The 18488-nt window shown below is 43.6% G+C and overlaps 1 protein-coding gene across 2 annotated transcripts in view; it reads left to right on the top strand.

Annotated features, from left to right (window-relative positions):
* Positions 1 to 18488, top strand: part of galnt7 (UDP-N-acetyl-alpha-D-galactosamine: polypeptide N-acetylgalactosaminyltransferase 7) — a 169530-nt gene that overhangs the window by 148265 nt on the left and 2777 nt on the right. For both annotated transcript variants that reach the window (XM_038805793.1, XM_038805791.1), the window contains exons 7-11: positions 7412 to 7529; positions 7887 to 8009; positions 10048 to 10266; positions 11383 to 11481; positions 14919 to 15047. In XM_038805793.1, the coding sequence (XP_038661721.1) occupies positions 7412 to 7529; positions 7887 to 8009; positions 10048 to 10266; positions 11383 to 11481; positions 14919 to 15047 (688 nt within the window). The remainder of the gene's footprint in view (positions 1 to 7411; positions 7530 to 7886; positions 8010 to 10047; positions 10267 to 11382; positions 11482 to 14918; positions 15048 to 18488) is intronic.

Below are 18488 nucleotides of genomic sequence, written 5' to 3'. Positions count from 1 at the left end.
GTTCCATGCAAAATTGGAGCTAATTCAAGGATGTTTACTTACCATGAAGCCAGCCATAATTATTTGTAACTCTTACATGTAACACCTTTAAAATGCTGCCCTTGGGAATAAATGGAATGAGTTGGAAAATGGGAGGAGAAAAATTAACGGGCAAGATATTAGCTGTAATGTAATGAAATTAATCTAATTGTTTTGGGCAATGGTAAACATAGGGGGCTTCGAAATGAGGAATAGGAGTTGCTATAGTGCTCTCGAAAAGGTGGCCTCATCTCAAAGTTTTGCAGATAATTTCACAATATGTTGGTGGATCACATGATGGATGATAGAGACAAGCTGGATGGTGGCGGGGGCTACTGTTGTAGTTGGATTGTTGGAAGGGTGGGTGGATAATTCACAAGTGCATTTCAAGGTTGATACATTATGCACTTAAAATCAGCAGTGAAGTTATGGGGATAATGGGAAAATATTGACCCTAACCAATCAGGAAACAACTCTGGAAGTCTTACCAGTTGGCTCTCTCAAGTTATCAAGCTACAGTTTGGCTACTGTCAAGAAAAATGTTTATATCAATGGAGTTATAGATTGAAGGAAACCATTCTGCCGCTATGCAATGTGCTGTTAAGATTAGATCTTGAGTATTGTCAACAGTTCTTGAACCTTCACTGCAGAAAGGATGTAAACAAAATGTGCAGAAAACAGCAATGATTGAGGACCACAGAATGAAATTTTTGAGAATCCATTAGCGAACTTGGGAGTTGGAAAGAAGGTTGAGATGCAGGAATGTAGAGGATGTGTCAGAACTATTTAATTTGGTGCAGTATAGCAGAAGAAAGGGACAAAAAAGGGGGGTGAATTTGGATATTGTGTAAGAAAGCACTACTTTATTGAGGGTGGATAGTTTTTGGGTTAGACAATCAAGGACGGTTGTGGTGCTGAGATTTTCTCAAACGCCAAAGTGGACAGCTATCTTCCAAGGGAAACGTATAGACAGCGCAAAAAGCAGTCTGATTCTGACTTTGGAATTTTCTGTGTGGGCTACCATAACTTTGGCTCCCATTTTTATGGCAATCTTGAACCAACCACAAATTAATGATGGCCCTATTTTTGTGACCTTGCTGTCTCCAATTTCTTTGGTTGTATTATTTAATGTGTCGTAGCAAATACAGATCAGTGCAGGTCACTGTATGGAAATGTTTTTTGGTGATGTGTTCAGCATTAAATATTGGTCGATCCTTACAAAGCAATGTTATGTGTGATCCTACTTGATTTATCCCGATTTGCAGGGAATAAGATGCATTACTGATTTCTATGTGGAAAAATAAACAATTGATTAAAATAATCTTAATTACGAATAGCATCGAACAAATGCCTTTAATAGCTAGTCGCACTTTAGACTTCAAATTTTATGCTGAGTAAGACAAAATAAGGGGAGCCGGACTAGCAATCCAAAGGTCCAGTCTAATCCTCTGGGGACTTGGGTTCAGATGCCACCACACCAACTGATGGAAATTAATTCAATTCATTAACCTACAATATAAAGCTAGTCTCAGTAATGGTGACCATGACAACTATCATCGATTATCAGAAAAACTCATCTCGTTCACTGATGCCCATTTGGCATGGATAGACTGATGGGCAGGAAACAGTGAGTTGGGGTAAAGGGGTTGTTTTCATTTTGGTGACTTGGAATCAGTGGGGTTCCACAGGGATCAGTGCTGGGACCGCAACTGTTTACAATGGGCGAGATTTACCGGCCACAACCCACCGGAATCGGAACCCGACACAGCCGGTAGACCCTGGGATTCTCAACGGTTGTTACGCATTGCGAGATCTGAGATGTCACGATCTGGATCCCACCCACAATGGTGCAGACTCGCATCGTTTTCTCTTTTCTTTTTTTTTTCTTTTCTTTTAATAAATTTAGAGTACCCAATTATTTTTTCCAATTAAGGGGACAATTTTAGCGTGACCAATCCACCTATCCTGCACATCTTTTGGAAAGTGGGGACGAAACCCACGCAGACACGGGGAGAATGTGCAAACTCCACACGGACAGTGACCCAGGGCCGGGATTCGAACCCGGGTCCTCAGCGCCGTAGGCAACAATGCTAACCACTATGCCACCGTGCTGCCCGAGACTCACATAGTTAAGTGAGTTTAGATCTACCTGGCACTGCCAGGATGCCCATGTGGTACTGCCAGGCTGAAAGGGACATTACGGGGTTGCCAGGCTGGCAGGGACCATACAGGATGCCAGGCAGGCAGTACCAAGGTGCCAGGCTGGCATTTTGCCCACATCAGGGATAATACCTAGGGGGGCCCTGCTCATGTGAGATGGGTGAGGGGAGCCCCCAAGGACCTTCTTATCGGTGGGTTGGGGGAGTCTGGGGGTCTTGTCAGAGGGTCGGGAAATTGGGCGCCATTTTTCTATTCCTGCACTGAGGAGCTCTGATTTTTTTTTAATTAAATTGCGCCCAAAATCTATGAATGACTTGGCGGAAGGAAACTAATATACTCCTCCATCAAGTTTGCAGACGACACAAAGAAAAGGTGCAAAAGCAAGTTCAAGAGGGAGACGAGCATTTTGCAAAGAGATTTGATAGGTTAAGAAAAGAAAAAGTTGGCAAAGGAACATAATGTGGGAAAATGTGAAGTTGTTCATTTTGGAAGGGAGAACAAAGGAACAGAATATTATTTAAATGGATAACTGCAGAAATTTGCAACACAAAGGGACTTGGGGTACTTGTGCATGAAACACAGAGATCTAGCACACCGTAATCAGGAAGGCTAATAGAATCATAGAATTTACAGTGCAGAAGGAGGCCATTTGTCTCATTGAATCTGCACCAGCCCTTGGAAAGCGCGCCCTCCTTAAGCTCAAGCCTCCACCCTATCCCCATAACCCAGTGATCCAACCTAACCTTTGGACACTAAAGGGAGTGGCCAACTAGTCCGGCCAATCCACTTCACCTGCACATCTTTGGACGGTGGGAGGAAACCGAAGCACCCGAAGGAAACCGACAGGGAGAAAATGCAAATAGACAGTCATCCAAGGCCAGAATTGAAACCGGGTCCTTGGAGCTGTGAGGCAACAGTGCTAGCCACCCTGCTAGAGTTGGAACTCTACTCATTGGAATGTAGAAGAATGAAAAGTTTTGTTATTGAAACATGGAGGATTCTTAAGGGTGGTGGCATGGTAAATGCTGGGAGGATGTTTCTCCTCATGAGAGACTCTGGGACCAGAGGGCATAGCCTCAGAATAAAGGCATGCCAATTTAAGACTGAGATAAGGAGGACTTTCTACTCTGAGGGTTGTGGGTCTTTGGAACTCCTCGCCACAGCAAGCTGTGGGGGCAGAGTTCTTGTGTATATTTAAAGCTGAGATAGTTATATTCTTGCTCAGTAAGAGAATCAAGGGTTGCGGGGAAAGGAAAGTGAACGTGAGGAATGTTGGATCAGCCATGATCTTATTGAATGGCAGAGCAGACTTGAGTGGTTTAATGGCCTACTCTTGTTCCTATTTCTTATCGTCTTAGGGAAGGAAATCTGCCATCCTTTCATGGTCTGGCCTACTTGTAACTCCAGGCCTACAATAATAAAAACATAAGAACTAGAAGCAGGAGTAGACCACAAGGACCACGAAGCCTGCTCCGCTATTCAGTACGGTCATGGCTGATCTTGGTCTTCAACTCCATTTTCTTGCCCTCTCCTCATTATCACTTAATTCTCTGAGAGATCGAAAATCTCCCTATCAGCCTTGTATGTATTCAGTAATGGAGCATCCACAACCCTCTGGAGTAGAGAATTCCAAAGACTCTGAACCCTTTGAATGAAGTAAATTTTCCTTCTCTCAGTCCTAAATGATTGGCCACTTATCCCGAGGATGTGGACCCATGCTTTAGATTCTCCAACCTGCGGAAACTCTTTAAACGTCCTATCAAACTCCATCAGAAGTTTGTCGGTTTTAATGAGATTGCCTCTTATCCTTCTAAACTCCAGAGAATCGAAGTCCAATTTACTCTGCTGCATCATAACACAGCTCCCTCATCCCAGGGACCAGTTTAATAAAACTTTGTTGTATTGCATCCAGTGCAAGTATATTCTTTCTTAAATGTGGAGACCAGAACTGTATACACTGCTCCAGGTGCAGTCTCACAAAATCCTTAGTTGTACAAGACTTCTGTATTCTTGTACTCCATTCTTTGTCAATAAAGGACAACATGCCAATGTGGTTGACTCTTAGCAAGTCACTCAGTTCAAGGGTAATTAGGGACGGGCAATGAATGCTGGCCTTGCTAGCAATGTCCACATCCCCTGACAGAATTTGAAAAATCACTCACTTCTGCCTTTCCATTACAGCAGCTACATTGTAAGGAATTTTCTAAAACAAAAATCTGAATCTGAGCTGAAATTTCCCTCTGGTAGTAGTGACTGGTCGTAATATACGCTGGTTAATATCTTTGTCAAAGAGGGATTTCTTTTGAATGCACTAATACATTTGTTGCTAATGTGGTACAACACTGTGTCAATCCACAAATGATTTCAGGATTCTCCTTGCATCATTAGAAAGGCCTAATATTTGAATGTCAGTGTTGTGGCCTAAACAAAGTGAAAGCGACTAAACTGGGCAAAAAAAGATGGCCCGTAAATTTAGTTCTTTCAAATAACTGTAATGCATCTTATAATCTGCACAATGTGGTAGACAAAAACAGATAGACACCTTTCTAGCTCCTTGACATTATGTGAGTGCAGCAACCTTTAACCTGATTCTGCCTTTCTAATATCCTTAGATGTTCACTGCGCTGTCCTCGTGTCAGATTTGAGATTCTCTTCCACTCTCCCTCTCCTTGACAAACCTAAGTTGAGTCTGTGGTTCTACTTTCCTTGCTCTGATCATTTTGGACCCACCTTCCCTGAACATACTATGGTGTTCTGCAGATCTGACCAAATGAAAAGCTGTGACCATGCATGGGGTTCTGCTGCCAAGTGTTTCCATGTTTTGAGGTGCATTCCTAAATGTGATTCTTTCCTCTTTTTCAAAAGAAAGCACTTCCACAAGGCTTTTTCATTTCTAATTTTTTTCTCCTTTTAAGTGAGCTTTGCATGAGCATAGCTAACCTGTGTTAGTACTGGAAATAAGCTGGGTATTGCATACTCATAGTTTGTAAATTATGTTTATTGCACTTCATTTTACAGCATTTTTCCTATACATGTAATTTTTTTAAAGTAACTACAAGTTAAATTTAGTATTTGTTTTAGAATGTGAAACCTCTGATTTTACAAGTGTTGCGACGTGGGTTGCACGTTGCCTTCTTTAAACTCAAGTCAGTAAAAGGGACCAGTTAAGTTCATCGTCGGCACAACAAATAATACAATAGTTTATTTGCTGTAAAATATTTCTAATTTCTCCAATTGGTCAGTTTCAAAAGTGCTTGCACCGGGTGGAATATTTGTTTTTAATTTTGATTTGCAGTGATGAAAGAAGTTTACGGTCCTAAATCGACAGGGCACATTCTGGAGTTTTGTAGCTGCTGGGGGTCCATAAAATATTTGAAAGAAGAACCGAAAATGCTGTAAAAACTCAACAGGTCTGGCCGCATCTGTGGAGAGAGAATCAGAGTTAATGTTTCGAGTCCCTGTGACTTTTCTTTGCAAGATAGTTAGCTGAATTATCACTTCCTTTAAAGTTGAACAAAAGATGAAAGAAAATGCATGTTCTACTTGTCGCCTGCTTTCCTTTTACAATTGGATGAAATGGTTGAAGTCAAGTCATGCAGCAGAGGTGAAATCTGTTCTGAATCCTTTAATGAAACGGATCAGACCTGTTCTTCAGTATGAATTAAAAGCAAAGTAGGCCACAAACTTGGTTCAGATTAGATTGTTAAAAGCAAAAAAACTCAACTGTAAGAAGAGAAATTTGGAGGTATCAAAGCAGCTGATAGTTAAACGGTGTTAAAACAAAGCAAGGAATGTTTGAAGTTTATATACAGTGCTCTAGGGGAGAAAGTACTGAAGTGAAGGGGATAGAGGTTTGAATAATCAGAATTAGGAGTGCAGATGTAGAACATGACAACTGAAGACCAATGAAAACAGGCCCAGGCTTGCAATTGTAAACTAGTCACCATACGAAACAAAGCAAGGGACTTGCCTGTTCTCAAATCAGCAGGATGTGGTTCCACTACATATACAATCTTCAGATCTAATAAGATATGTATTGTTCAATTGGCACTGGGGTAGTCTGAGGGGTCAAAGGGCAAGATAAAGGCAAAGTGAATTCTTCCTGTTGAAATGGAACACAGGCTCTGAGTTAGACATTTGCACTACTTTGCTTGTTTACTTTTAAACATTTGCTTTGAAGTTATATTTCCCAGTAATGGAGGTTTAATGCTATTAAATAAAAAGCAAAAAAATGCATATGCCCTATACTAACTGGAATAAGGACAGAAAGTGCTGGAGGGTCTCGGCAAGGGTTACATTTGAAGCAATAACTTGCCTGATTTTCCCACAGATGCGGAGTTTCCAGCATTTCCCATTTTCTTGTTTTTAAGTTGTATTAGCTTTTCAGTGACTTTTATTTCAGTGTCTTTTATATAAAATCTTCTCAAATATTAAACCTTTTTATAAATTTTATTCTCCTTGTGATAAATATTGCTAGGTTGGCACGGTGGTTAGCACTGCTGCCTCATGGCACCGCGGACCCGGTTTCGATTCCGGCCCCCGGTCACTGTCCATGTGGAGTTTGCACATTCTCCCCATGTCTGTGTGGGTCTCACCCCCACAACCCAAAAGGTTATGCAGTGTAGGCGGATTGGCCATGCTAAATTGCCCCTTAATTGGAAACAAAATTAATTGGGTACTCTAAATTTATATTTTTAAAAAGTGATAAATACTGCTTACAAGTTATCTGAATGTTGCTGCATTTTGCACTTAATGATGGTTCCCAACTTTCAAACCAGCCAGCACCTCTAGATTAACAAATTGCAGTATTTTAAATTGGGAAATTGAGCCGAAATTGGCATTGTCATTAAAAAGGGCACTGGTGGGCAGCACGGTGGTGCAGTGGTTAGCACTGCTGCCTCACGGTGCTGAGGTCCCAGGTTCGTTCCCGGCTCTGGGTCACCGTCCGTGTGGAGTTTGCACATTCTCCCCGTGTTTGCTTGGGTTTCGCCCCCACAACCCAAAAATGTGCAGGGGTAGGTGGATTGGCTACGCTGAATTGCCCCTTAATTGGAAAAAAAATGAATTGGGTATTTTTTTCATAAAGGGCACTGGAACTTTAAGTTAGTTTTATGTTTTATATGGATTTAATTTGTAAAGCATGCAATTCTGAAAAGGTTAGCTGCAGAAAGAATACCAAAACTGCTGGAAACCTCTAATTTGCTATCTATTTGTCCAACGATGACTTTCTCAGGTCTCCAGCCATGGCTGGGGGTTTGTTCGCTATTGAACGAGATTACTTCTTTGAACTTGGGCTGTATGATCCTGGCCTTCAAATCTGGGGAGGTGAAAACTTCGAGATATCTTATAAGGTAATGTTCAAAGAAATGCAATAAAGTATGAAGTATTGTTCTTAAATTAGTAATCCAATTACACTTTTTTTAAAATGTATTGTCACTGGAATATCATTGGCTCTTCAATGTTAGCACAAACTACTTACGTCAGAAAATGACAGAGCAGTGCAACAACACAATTTTCAATCAGTGCATTCTCGTTATTGAATGTCTATCAATGTATGAAAGATTTTATTTGTAGAGATTGCAGTTCTAATCTGAAAATATCATCCGGGCGATTGACCTTTTTAATGTATACAATTATATAATTGTTACGAAAAGGTTTTTATTCTACGCAACAAACCTTTTTGTTTCTCTTGTTCTCTGTTTCTCTAGATATGGCAGTGCGGAGGAAAGTTGCTCTTTGTACCTTGCTCTCGCGTAGGACATATTTATCGCCTGCACGGGTGGGCAGGGAATCCACCACCTGCTCATGTTGGGTCATCCCCCACATTAAAGGTACTAATCCATCCAATCACCCAACTTGAAGAATTTATCAAAATTACTTCCATAATTATTACATGGAAATGTGATGATCTCTGTTTGCAATGTGACAAGGGTCTTACTAATTGAGTTTTCTCTTCAAATTCCATTATGTGCATGCAGATACATATTAGAGCATTTTTAGGTACGTTTTATAGATGGAGAAATTATGGGCGGAATTCTCCGTAGCTCAACACCAAAATAGGGATTGCCGATCGGGCGGAGAATGGCTTCTAACGTTCAAATTGGGCCAGACGCCAGTTTGACACCGGTTGGCAATGTTCCGCCCCCTCCACGTTGGTGCAGTCGCAACGTGTTGCCGCGCCATCAGCCAGCCCACCCACGATGCTCCGCCCACCCAATGGGCCGAGTTCCCGACAGCGCGGACCACGTGTGGTCCCTACGGTCGGGAACCTGGTGTGCCGGCTGTGGACAAGCACACTCAGCCGGGATCCGTGCCATTGGCAGGTGCCTTCTGCTAGGGCTGGGGGGGTGGTGGGGTGTGGGCTGTGAGGTCGGGATGTGCGGGTATGCGGTCCAGCACGGCTGGCACCATGTTTCCCGGTGCGACTGGTGGAGGGCATAGCAGTGCGTGGCTGCAGCTTGTCAGCCCTGCGCATGCGCAGCCTGGGACCCGCTGATTCTCCGGGGGATCCGTGGGTGTTCCACGCGGCGCCGGTGCTAGCCCCTCACTGGTACCGGAATCAGTGAGGGATTCACGACGATTTTCCCGTTGTGGAGCACCACGGATTCTCCATTGGCGCCGGCAAATAGCCGCAGAATTGGAGAATCCGGCCCTATAATTAGCAGTTGCATTTCTGTGCTGCTACTTCAAATCTTTGATGAAATTTACTGTCCATTGTGGCTGTTGACCCATTTTCTATCTCCTCCCCATCTCACAGTACAAAAGAATCTGGATTGGTGGACTGACTGATCAGAAAATGCAGCAATTGCTTATTATTTGACTAAATCATTGTATTAGATAAAGCTGTGTTGCAGAAGACAAACAAACGTAAATGGATTTGGATTTGTCACATGTACCAAGGTACACTGAAAAGTATTGTTGTGCATACAATCAGACAGATTGTTCCATTCATGAAAAAACATAGGACATACCCGTTCCATTTTAATAAAATGAAGAATTTTGGACTTAATTACCTCTGTCACACAGACACTTGTAAGAACTGGTAACACCGATTTTAGCAATGCTGCAGGGGGGTCAATCTTAACCCAGCCTTTTAGTAACATCTCTAATAGTTTGTCACCAACCTCTGATGGCAATATTTAATTCATCATACCAAATGGACAGAATCATCAGTTATGCATTAATTTAGCTAATTGTTCGAGGAAACACCTAACATTCAAATATTTGGTCTTGCTTTGCATGCTAAATCTCTGGTGCTTCCTTTTCGAATCAATTATGTAAAAGTATTGAATGGAAGAGCACTCGGCTTCTCTAGCCTTGCTATTGATTCGATGGATCATGATCAGGTTACCAACTCGTGAGATGATTGTCATCTTTAATTAAAAAGCATTCCCTCTACGCTGTGCAGGTGTACAGCCGCACAGTAACCTGGAATGTACCGCACAGTGCAACCAACCAACCACAAACAATTAATGTTCCGTTTTAAGCTGCGCACAGCAAGGTCGTGCAGCAATCTTGAAGGAACCGTGCAGAGCAACAATCAGGCTTTGCACATCCATGTGAAATAAGAGCAAGCATTAATTATATGTGGAAAAAAGTCCTGCATTCTAAAATCTATGGATCTGGAAATCAAATGCTAGTTCCACCAAATGGTAATGTACAACTTCTGGCACACAACTTGAAGCCCTGGTGTTTCTGTCCTTGACGTTATCTAGTGAAGTTTAAATTTTCAAAACATGGTTTTTGGTTTCATATTGAGCACATTTAAAACAAAATTATTTTGCCCTATTTCAGCTCTGGTTAAATTGTTTTTCCCTTTGGGTTCTCACGTGCTAATCGTGAAATTATTTTATCGCTTTTTTTTTGCAGAATTATGTTCGTGTTGTAGAAGTCTGGTGGGATGAATATGCTGACTATTTTTATGCAAGTCGTCCAGAGACAAAAGCCATGGCTTACGGAGATATATCTGAGCTCAAAAAGTTTCGTGAAGAACACAACTGCAAGAGTTTTAAGTGGTTCATGGAAGAAATAGCTTATGACATTCCAAGCAATTACCCACTACCAGCTAAAAATGTAGAATGGGGAGAGGTAAAATTACTATTGCATATTCGAACTAGATTGAATGACAGAGTCTCATTACCCCAGCAATTATTGGGCAATACTTCCTAAGGACAGTCAGAATGGAAAAGTCATTGCTGTCTACGACATTTTGTGACACTGCAGATTTGGTCGGTGATTGGCTGCAATACTGGCTCTGTGCAGAATTTAACCTGTAGCTGGTTGTTGAAACTAAAAGTGAAGAAGCCAGATTCACTTGGCCCCCTCCAATCCAGGAAGTGAGGAGCTTGCTGAGAGTGGGCCAGCAGCTGAGTGCAAGATTTAATGATGCCTATGATAATGCAATTACCTACATACATGCTGCAGACTCAGGTGTGACTAATGGCTATTTATGTGCAATTCGTGGAGACTTTTGGGACCTTATCCCAGTGTGAGCTTGCCATCTTCAGGATCAAGAGAGGGAGGGTTTTGAGAGAGCATTCGAAAGGGTGTAGAGGAGAGAGAGTCTGTACTGTGAACCTCCGAACCTGCAGCCAGATCTACATTGAGGACCTGATATGATTGTTTGTTTTTAAAACGCAATTCAGAATCTTAGTAAATAATCCCATATTGTATTGGTTTTAAATATGAAACAATATTGAGTAAAGTTTTCCCAAATCGTTAATCATTGGGCAATGTTTTCCAGCATTCTTCCTTCAGTGAAAGATGATAGACATGCAGCAAACAAATTCACTTCAGGTGGGTGTCTTCATATGGCACACTTTTGCCAATGGCTGAGGAAATCAATCCTTGAAAGCCATGATCTGCCACAAGTGCCGCACCTGAAGCCATGAAGTATCATTATGAGTGGTTGCTGTTTTCATCATTGGCCCCTCTAGCCATAGTCATCGTGGTGGACATACAGGACGTGTTGCCAATTTCCTCCATCATCAACTAGTGACTCCCAGTGATAATCACTGTCTGGGGCCTTTATGTCACGCTTACAAGCATTATTGAAGAAAAGCTTTGGGCATCCTACCAGTTGTCCGGCTCCAGCTACTTCGCTATACAAGGCAATATTGTGGAGGGCTTATTCTAGAGATAGTTTAATGACTGCATGCCATTTACCATACACTTGATTTATGGACCTTTTGCCTTTCATTTCAGATTAGAGGATATGAATCTGATTACTGCATAGACAGCATGGGCCATACCAATGGTGGATTTGTCGAGCTGGGACCGTGCCACAGAATGGGAGGGAACCAGGTAACTGTTGCCAGTTTCAAAGTTACAAGTGAAAGAGTTAGAATTTCACTGTAATAAACAAATATGCGTTATTAAGTAACTTGCATATCAATTTAGTCAAAGAACAAAGAAAATTACAGCACAGGGACAGGCCCTTCGGCCCTCCCAGCCTGCGCCAATCCAGATCCTTTATCTACATCTGTCGCCAATTTTCCAAGGATCTACTTCCCTCTGTTCCCTGCCCGTTCATATATCTGTCTAGATGCATCTTAAATGATGCTATCGTGCCCGCCTCTACCACCTCCGCTGGCAAAACGTTCCAGGCACCCACCACCTTCTGCGTAAAAAGACTTTCCACGCACATCTCCCTTAATCTTTCCCCCTCTCACCTCCCTTAATCTTTCCCCCTCTCACCTTGAAATCGTGACCCCTTGTAATTGACACCCCCACTCTTGGAAAAAGAAGGTAAGTCAGAGCTGGTATTTTGATATTTTACTTCACTTGATATTCAGAAATCCAAGATGGTGAATGAATGCATGAACATACGAATTAGGAGCAGGAATAGACCACCTAATCCCTTGAGCCTACTCCGCCATTCAATAAGATCATTGCTGATTGGCTGTAACTTCAACTCCACTTTCCTGCCTACCACTGATGACCTATCTAGCTCTGCCTTAAAAATATTCAAAGACCCTGCTTCCACTGCCTTTTGATGAAGAGAGTTCCAAAGACTCACGACTCTGCAATAAAGCATTTCTCCTCATCTGTCATAAATGGGCGACCCTTAGTCTTAAACCTCAACCCCTAGTTCTAGATTCTGCCACAAGAGGAAACATCCTTTCCACATCCACCCTGTCGAGACCCTCAGGATCTTATGTTTCAGTGAATTTGCCTCTTGCTCGTCTAAACTCTAGTGGAATCAAGTCTAGCTTCTTCAATATTTCTTCAAAAAACAACCCATACATTCCAGTTATTAATCTAGTAAACTTCTCTGAACTGCTTCCAACACACTTAACATATTTCTTTAAGTCAGGAGATCAGCAATGTACACAGTACACCAGATGTGGTGAAAATACTTTGAGCATGTACAAGATGATTCCAGAGTTCTGGTTAGTTAAATACAAGTGGATCATGAGTCAGTAAGCCATTGTTTTCATTAGGGAAAGTAATATAGTGGTTATCTGACTGGTGATTCAGAAACCAGGCTTAATGATCTGGAGACATGAGTTCATTTCCCGTGATGGATGCTGTGAAATTTAAATTCAAAGAACAGTACAGCACAGGAACAGGCCCTTCGGCCCTCCAAGCATGTACCAGTCATGATACCACCCTTGGCAAAAACCCTCAGCACTTCCTTGTGCCGTATCCCTCTGGACCCATCCTATCCATGTATTTGGTGAGATGCCTTTTGAACGCCATTAAATGTATCTGCTTCCACAACTTCCCCTGGCAACGCTTTCCAGGCACTCACCACCCTCTGTGTAAAAAGCCTGCCTCGCAAACCTCCTCTAAACTTTGCCCATGGGCCTTAAATCTATGCCCCCTGGTGACTGACCCCTCAACCTGGGAAAGAGTGCCTGCCCATCCACTCTCCATGCCCCTCAGCAATGCCACCAAACTTGTGTCCTTACATGAGGCCGCCTCCACCCGTTCGCATACCGACTCCTCCCCCACAACCCACTTTCTTTTTTTTAAAATAAATCCAATTCACTTTTTCCAGTTGAGGGGCAATTTAGCATGGCCAATCCACCTACCCTGCACATCTTTGGGTCGTGGGGGTGAAACCCACGCAAGCACAGGAAGAATGTGCAAACTCCACATGGTCAGTGACCCAGGGCCGGGATCGAACCTGGGACCTCGGTGCCATGAGACAGCAGCGATATCCACTGTGCTACCCTCCCCACCACCCACTTCCTGACCATCGTAATATTCGCCACCCAGGAATGGTTGATGAAATTCGGGAGGCAGCACCTTTTTCACCTGCAGGGTTTTACCCGCCCAAACAAATGCCGAGATCTCTGTATTCACCTATCTGAAGAACACCTTGGGAATAAAGATTGGAGAGTCTGGAAAACAAACAAAAACTTCGGAAGGACCATTATTTTAACTGTCTGTAACCGCCCTGCCAATGACAACGGGAGTGCATCCCACCTCCAAAAATCCCCCCTCATCTGTTCTACCAGCCACCCCAAATTCAATTTATGCAGCCATTGGAGTACTAAAATACTTCTGCCCCAGAGAAAGCCTTGTTTGACTGATGGCTCAGTTCTCTGATCTGTGCTGTCCATTTCAGGATGTGTATAGACACAAGTGGTTTCAAGGGTTTGTTATCAGTACTTCATATGGTCTGGATGGTTGGCACGTTTATTAACTTGCAGTGAAATTGGGCGGGATCTTTTGGACGCATCCGCCCGGTGACCAGAAATCCCTGCCCGAGGTCACTGGACTTTTACATGGTCCCCGTCCCGTCCCTGGTGATCTTGCAGCGGGTGCGGCAGAATAATCCAGCCCATTACCTTTTTAGAACATAGAAGAAAGTTATGAATAGATTGCTTGTTCTTACACATCCCACTAAACACTATAGGGTCATTAACCCACTATACACTTTCTAGAACCAATGGGCATGGAAAAGTTATATTGCTATACAGTGAAAAGTATTGTTTCTTGCATGCTGTACAAACAATGCATACCGTACATAGGGAAGGAAGGAAAGACTGCAGAATATATTGTTACAGTTATAGCAAGGTGTAGAGAAAAGATCAACTTAATACGAGGTAGGTCCATTCAAAAGTCTGATGGCAGCAGGGAAGAAGCTATTCTTGAGTCGGTTGGTACGTGACCTCAAACTTTGGTATCTTTTTCCTGACGGAAGAAGGTGGAAGAGAGTATGTCCGGGGTGCATGGGGTCCTTAATTAAGCTAGCTGCCTTTCCGAGGTAGCGGGAATTGTAGGCAGAGTCAATGGATGGGAGGCTGGTTTGCGTGATGGATTGGGCTACATTCACAACCTTTTGTAGTTTCCTGCGGTCTTCGGAAGAGCAGGGGCCATACCAAGCTGTGATAGCAACCAGAAAGAATGCTTGGTGCATTCTTGGTCTATGGTGCATCTGTAGAGGTTGATGAGAGTCGTCGCTGACACGGCAAATTTCCTTGTTCGTCTGAGAAAGTAGAGTCGTTAGTGGGCTTTCTTAACTATAGTGTCGGCATGGGGGGACCAGGACAGGTTGTTGGTGATCTGGACACCTAAAAACTTGAAGCTCTCGACCCTTTCTACTTAATTCCCATTGATGTAGACAGGGGCATGTTCTCCACTATGCTTCCTGAAGTCAATGACAATCTCCTTTGTTGACATTGAGGGAGAGATTATTGTCGTTGCACCTGATTCTCTATCTCATTCCTAATGTAATAATGCAAAGAAACAAAAACTTGGCGCATCACAAGGTGAACATTGTTTTTCAGTTGTTCCGAATCAATGAAGCCAATCAATTGATGCAGTATGATCAGTGCTTGACCAGAGGACCTGATGGCTCAAAGGTTATGATTACACACTGTAGCATGAATGTGTATAAAGACTGGCAATATTTTAAGGTAAAGTAAATGTTATTTTCTTTTAGCAAGACTAAGCAGACTAAAGCTGGTCTTTTCTCTAAAAATGGTCATGAATTCAGGAGAAACCTTTTTGCCCTGTGCATGGTTAGAATATGGAACTTCAGTTTTCATGTTGTGAGTCAATGGATGGGAGGCTGGTTTGCGTGATGGATTGGGCTACATTCACAACCTTTTGTAGTTTGGGCCTTTTCAAATGTACTGTAACCCACTTGGTGATTTTAACACATGCGTACAGCTACCACAAGGAGTAGATGAGGGGCATAGCAATCAAGGAGAAACTAGAGAAATGCTTGAAGGAGAAAGGAATTGAAAGTTATGCTGCTGGAGTTAAATGAAGATTGGGCAGAAGCAGGCCCATGTGAAGGATAAATGCTTGTACGCACCATTTAAGTTGAATTGCCTGTTTGTGTTCTGACTTCTATGTAATTCTCCTTTCCCGAAAATGTTGACATTCTTGCATTCATGTGTGCTCAATGCACTCAATTACATTCGAAATTCTAATTTGTAATGAATTTGACATCAAATGTGATAACACTGCACCAGCTGAGCGCACCAATGCTGTCCCTTTTAATGCACAATTGTATTTTCAAATTATAATCTGTGATTAGCTCCCCGCCAAAGTCATCTGCAGTGTATTCCACCTCCTAAGATTCCCCCCTGGCCTCCTCCACCAGCTTTGTTAGGTTCCACTTATGGAGCCCCGTCCATCCCCTCACTACCTGAATCCTCAAATACTGAACCTATCCCTCACCACCTTTAATGGCATTCCCCCTAAATTAGCCCTCTGTCCCAGCTCACTCACCGGGAAAACCTTGCTTTTCCCTACTTTTAGTTTATACCCTGTGAACCCTCCAAACCTCCCCAACAGGCCCGTGATCCTTCCCATACTCTCCAGATTTTCCGAACCATACAGCAATAAGTCATTGGCATAGAATGACACCTGATGCTCCCTCTGTCCCCTCATAATCCCCGCCACTCCGCCGACCCCCTAAGAGCCATCGGCAATGACTGACCCGCACAAACAACAATGGCGACTGCGGGCACCCTGCCTTGTACCCCTGTGTAAATCAAAGCTTCACGAGCTCAAATTATTCTTCCTCACACACACCCTTGGTGGCACATACAGCAATCGTACCTGTGCCACACATCTTGGCCCAAACCCAAACCTTCCCAGAGCCTCAAACAAGTATCGCCACTCCACCCGATCAAATGCCTTCTCCGCATCCATGGGCATCACCACCTCCGGTACCAGAGTACCCAATGGATTCAATAATCTTCTTATATTTCTTGCGAGCTGCCTGCCTTTCACAAAGCCTGTATGATCTTTTGCAACCACCCCTGGGACACAACCCTCCATCCTCCCCGCCAACAACTTAGCCAATACTTTCACATCCGTGTTCAATAGTGATATGGGTCTATGCCACCTGTAATGGGCCAGGGCTTAGAAACTCCAAAGCGAATTATGAAGCTCACCTGACGTACAACTTTTATATTGAATTGGGCTAGGATGGGCACATGAGCCTTCACTTCAGATGTGATTAATCAGACTTCATAGGTGCTTTTATCAAAACAAAGTTTATTATAAGAATATCGTTAACACTTATAAAACAGTTAGCAAGACATTGTTCTCAATTACAAACATGAAAAAATACACAACAGCTACTATGTATATAACTCTTAATGAATCCCCGTTAGTAGCTGTTCCAATTCAATACAAAATCCAATAAACCAAAACCCCTTTCAAGGGCGTGGTCCAGCACACTGTAATCTCACTTGAATGGGACTGGTCCCTTCCTTCAGATCCAGCCTCCAACCAGCAGATTCAAAACTCCTTCCGGAAAGCAACTCTATCTTTAAAGTTACCAAGTTAGTTTGCTTCAAAATAAAAACAGAGAAACACTGTTTCCTTCTTCTGCAGTCCAAAGCAGCAACCCAAAACGCTAAACCCCTCTCACCTGACAGCCCCAGTCCAGCTCCACCCACAAAATGACATCACTGAAGCCCAATTACTGGCCATGTGGTCAAACAAAATTTTTCTTATAAGGGCACTCACATGACACACCCACAATCTTCCCCTTTTTTGGGATTAACGTAATTACTGCCTGCGTCATCGTCCCTGGCAGCTCCCCTTTCTCCAGCGCTTCGTGGAACATTCCCAGCAGATGTGGTGCCAGGTGCATTGCAAACTCCTTATAAAATTCCGCCGGGTACCCATCCAGCCCCGGGGCCTTCCCCGACTTCATACCCCTGATTCTATCCAGCAACTCCTTCAAACCCCAACGGCTCCTCCAAAGCCTGCCTCTATGCTTCCTCCAGCAGGGGAAGCCAGAAACTGCCCCATGCCGTCCTCCTCTCTCCTGGGTCTACCTCATACAGTCCCTGGTAATACTCCTTGACCGCCTCATTTATCTTCCCCAGCTCCGACACCACATCCCCAGCCCCAGTTCGTATCTTCAATATTTCCCTGGACGTGGCTTGCCTCCACAACTGCTGTGCCAGCATGCCGACCGCCTTCTCCCCATACTTTTATTGCACCCATCTTGCCCTATGTAATTGCTCTACTGCCCTCACCGCTGTCAGCCTATCAAATTGCCCCTGCAACGTTTTCCTCCTCACCAATCCCTCTCTATTGGGCAGCCTCGAATATTCCCTGTCCACCTCCACTATCTCGCTCACTAGACGGTCATGTTCCTCCCTCCTTTCCTTATCTGCACGAGCCGTGAAAAAAATAATTTCACCCCAGACCATTGCCTTCAGCGCCTCCCAAAAATGGCCGTCGACACCTCCCCATTCTGATTCAACTCCACATGCTCCTTAATCACTGCCGACACCTTATCACAAAAACCTCCATCCGCCAACAACCCCGAGTCAAACCTCCACCCTGGCCTCTGCTCCCATCCCAGTCTATGCCAAATCTCCAGCCAGTGGGGCACATGGTCCGAAATATCTATCCACGCATACTCTGTCCCCTCCAACCCAACCAAACTCTCCCGGCTCACCACAAAATAATCAATCCTCAAATACACCTTATAGACGTGCAAAAAAAAGGAATACTCCTCCCGGGTTCTGAAAGCCCCATGGATCCACCATACCCATCCGCTCCATAAACCCACCCAGCAGCCTTGTCATTCGTAACCTCACAATTGACCTGGAGCTCGACCTATCCACCCGGCTTTAGGACACAATGAAAAATCTCCTCCCACGACCAACTGGTGCGTGGCCAACCCCGGGATCACTGCCAGCCACCCCCTCATAAAATCCACCTCATCCCAAGTTGGGGCATACACATTTACCAATACCACTGGCATCCCTTCCAATACACACTCACAATCACATACCTCCCACCCGGATCCCTCCCTCCTTCACACTCTCAAATTCCATTTTCTTGCTCATTAAAATTACCACTCCCCTTGATTTTGA

This window comes from Scyliorhinus canicula, chromosome 8 (assembly GCF_902713615.1).
Source record: "Scyliorhinus canicula chromosome 8, sScyCan1.1, whole genome shotgun sequence".
NCBI classification, from domain to species: Eukaryota; Metazoa; Chordata; class Chondrichthyes; order Carcharhiniformes; family Scyliorhinidae; genus Scyliorhinus; species Scyliorhinus canicula.
Note: the sequence above shows the minus strand (reverse complement) of the source record. Positions and strands in the feature narration are given on the sequence as shown.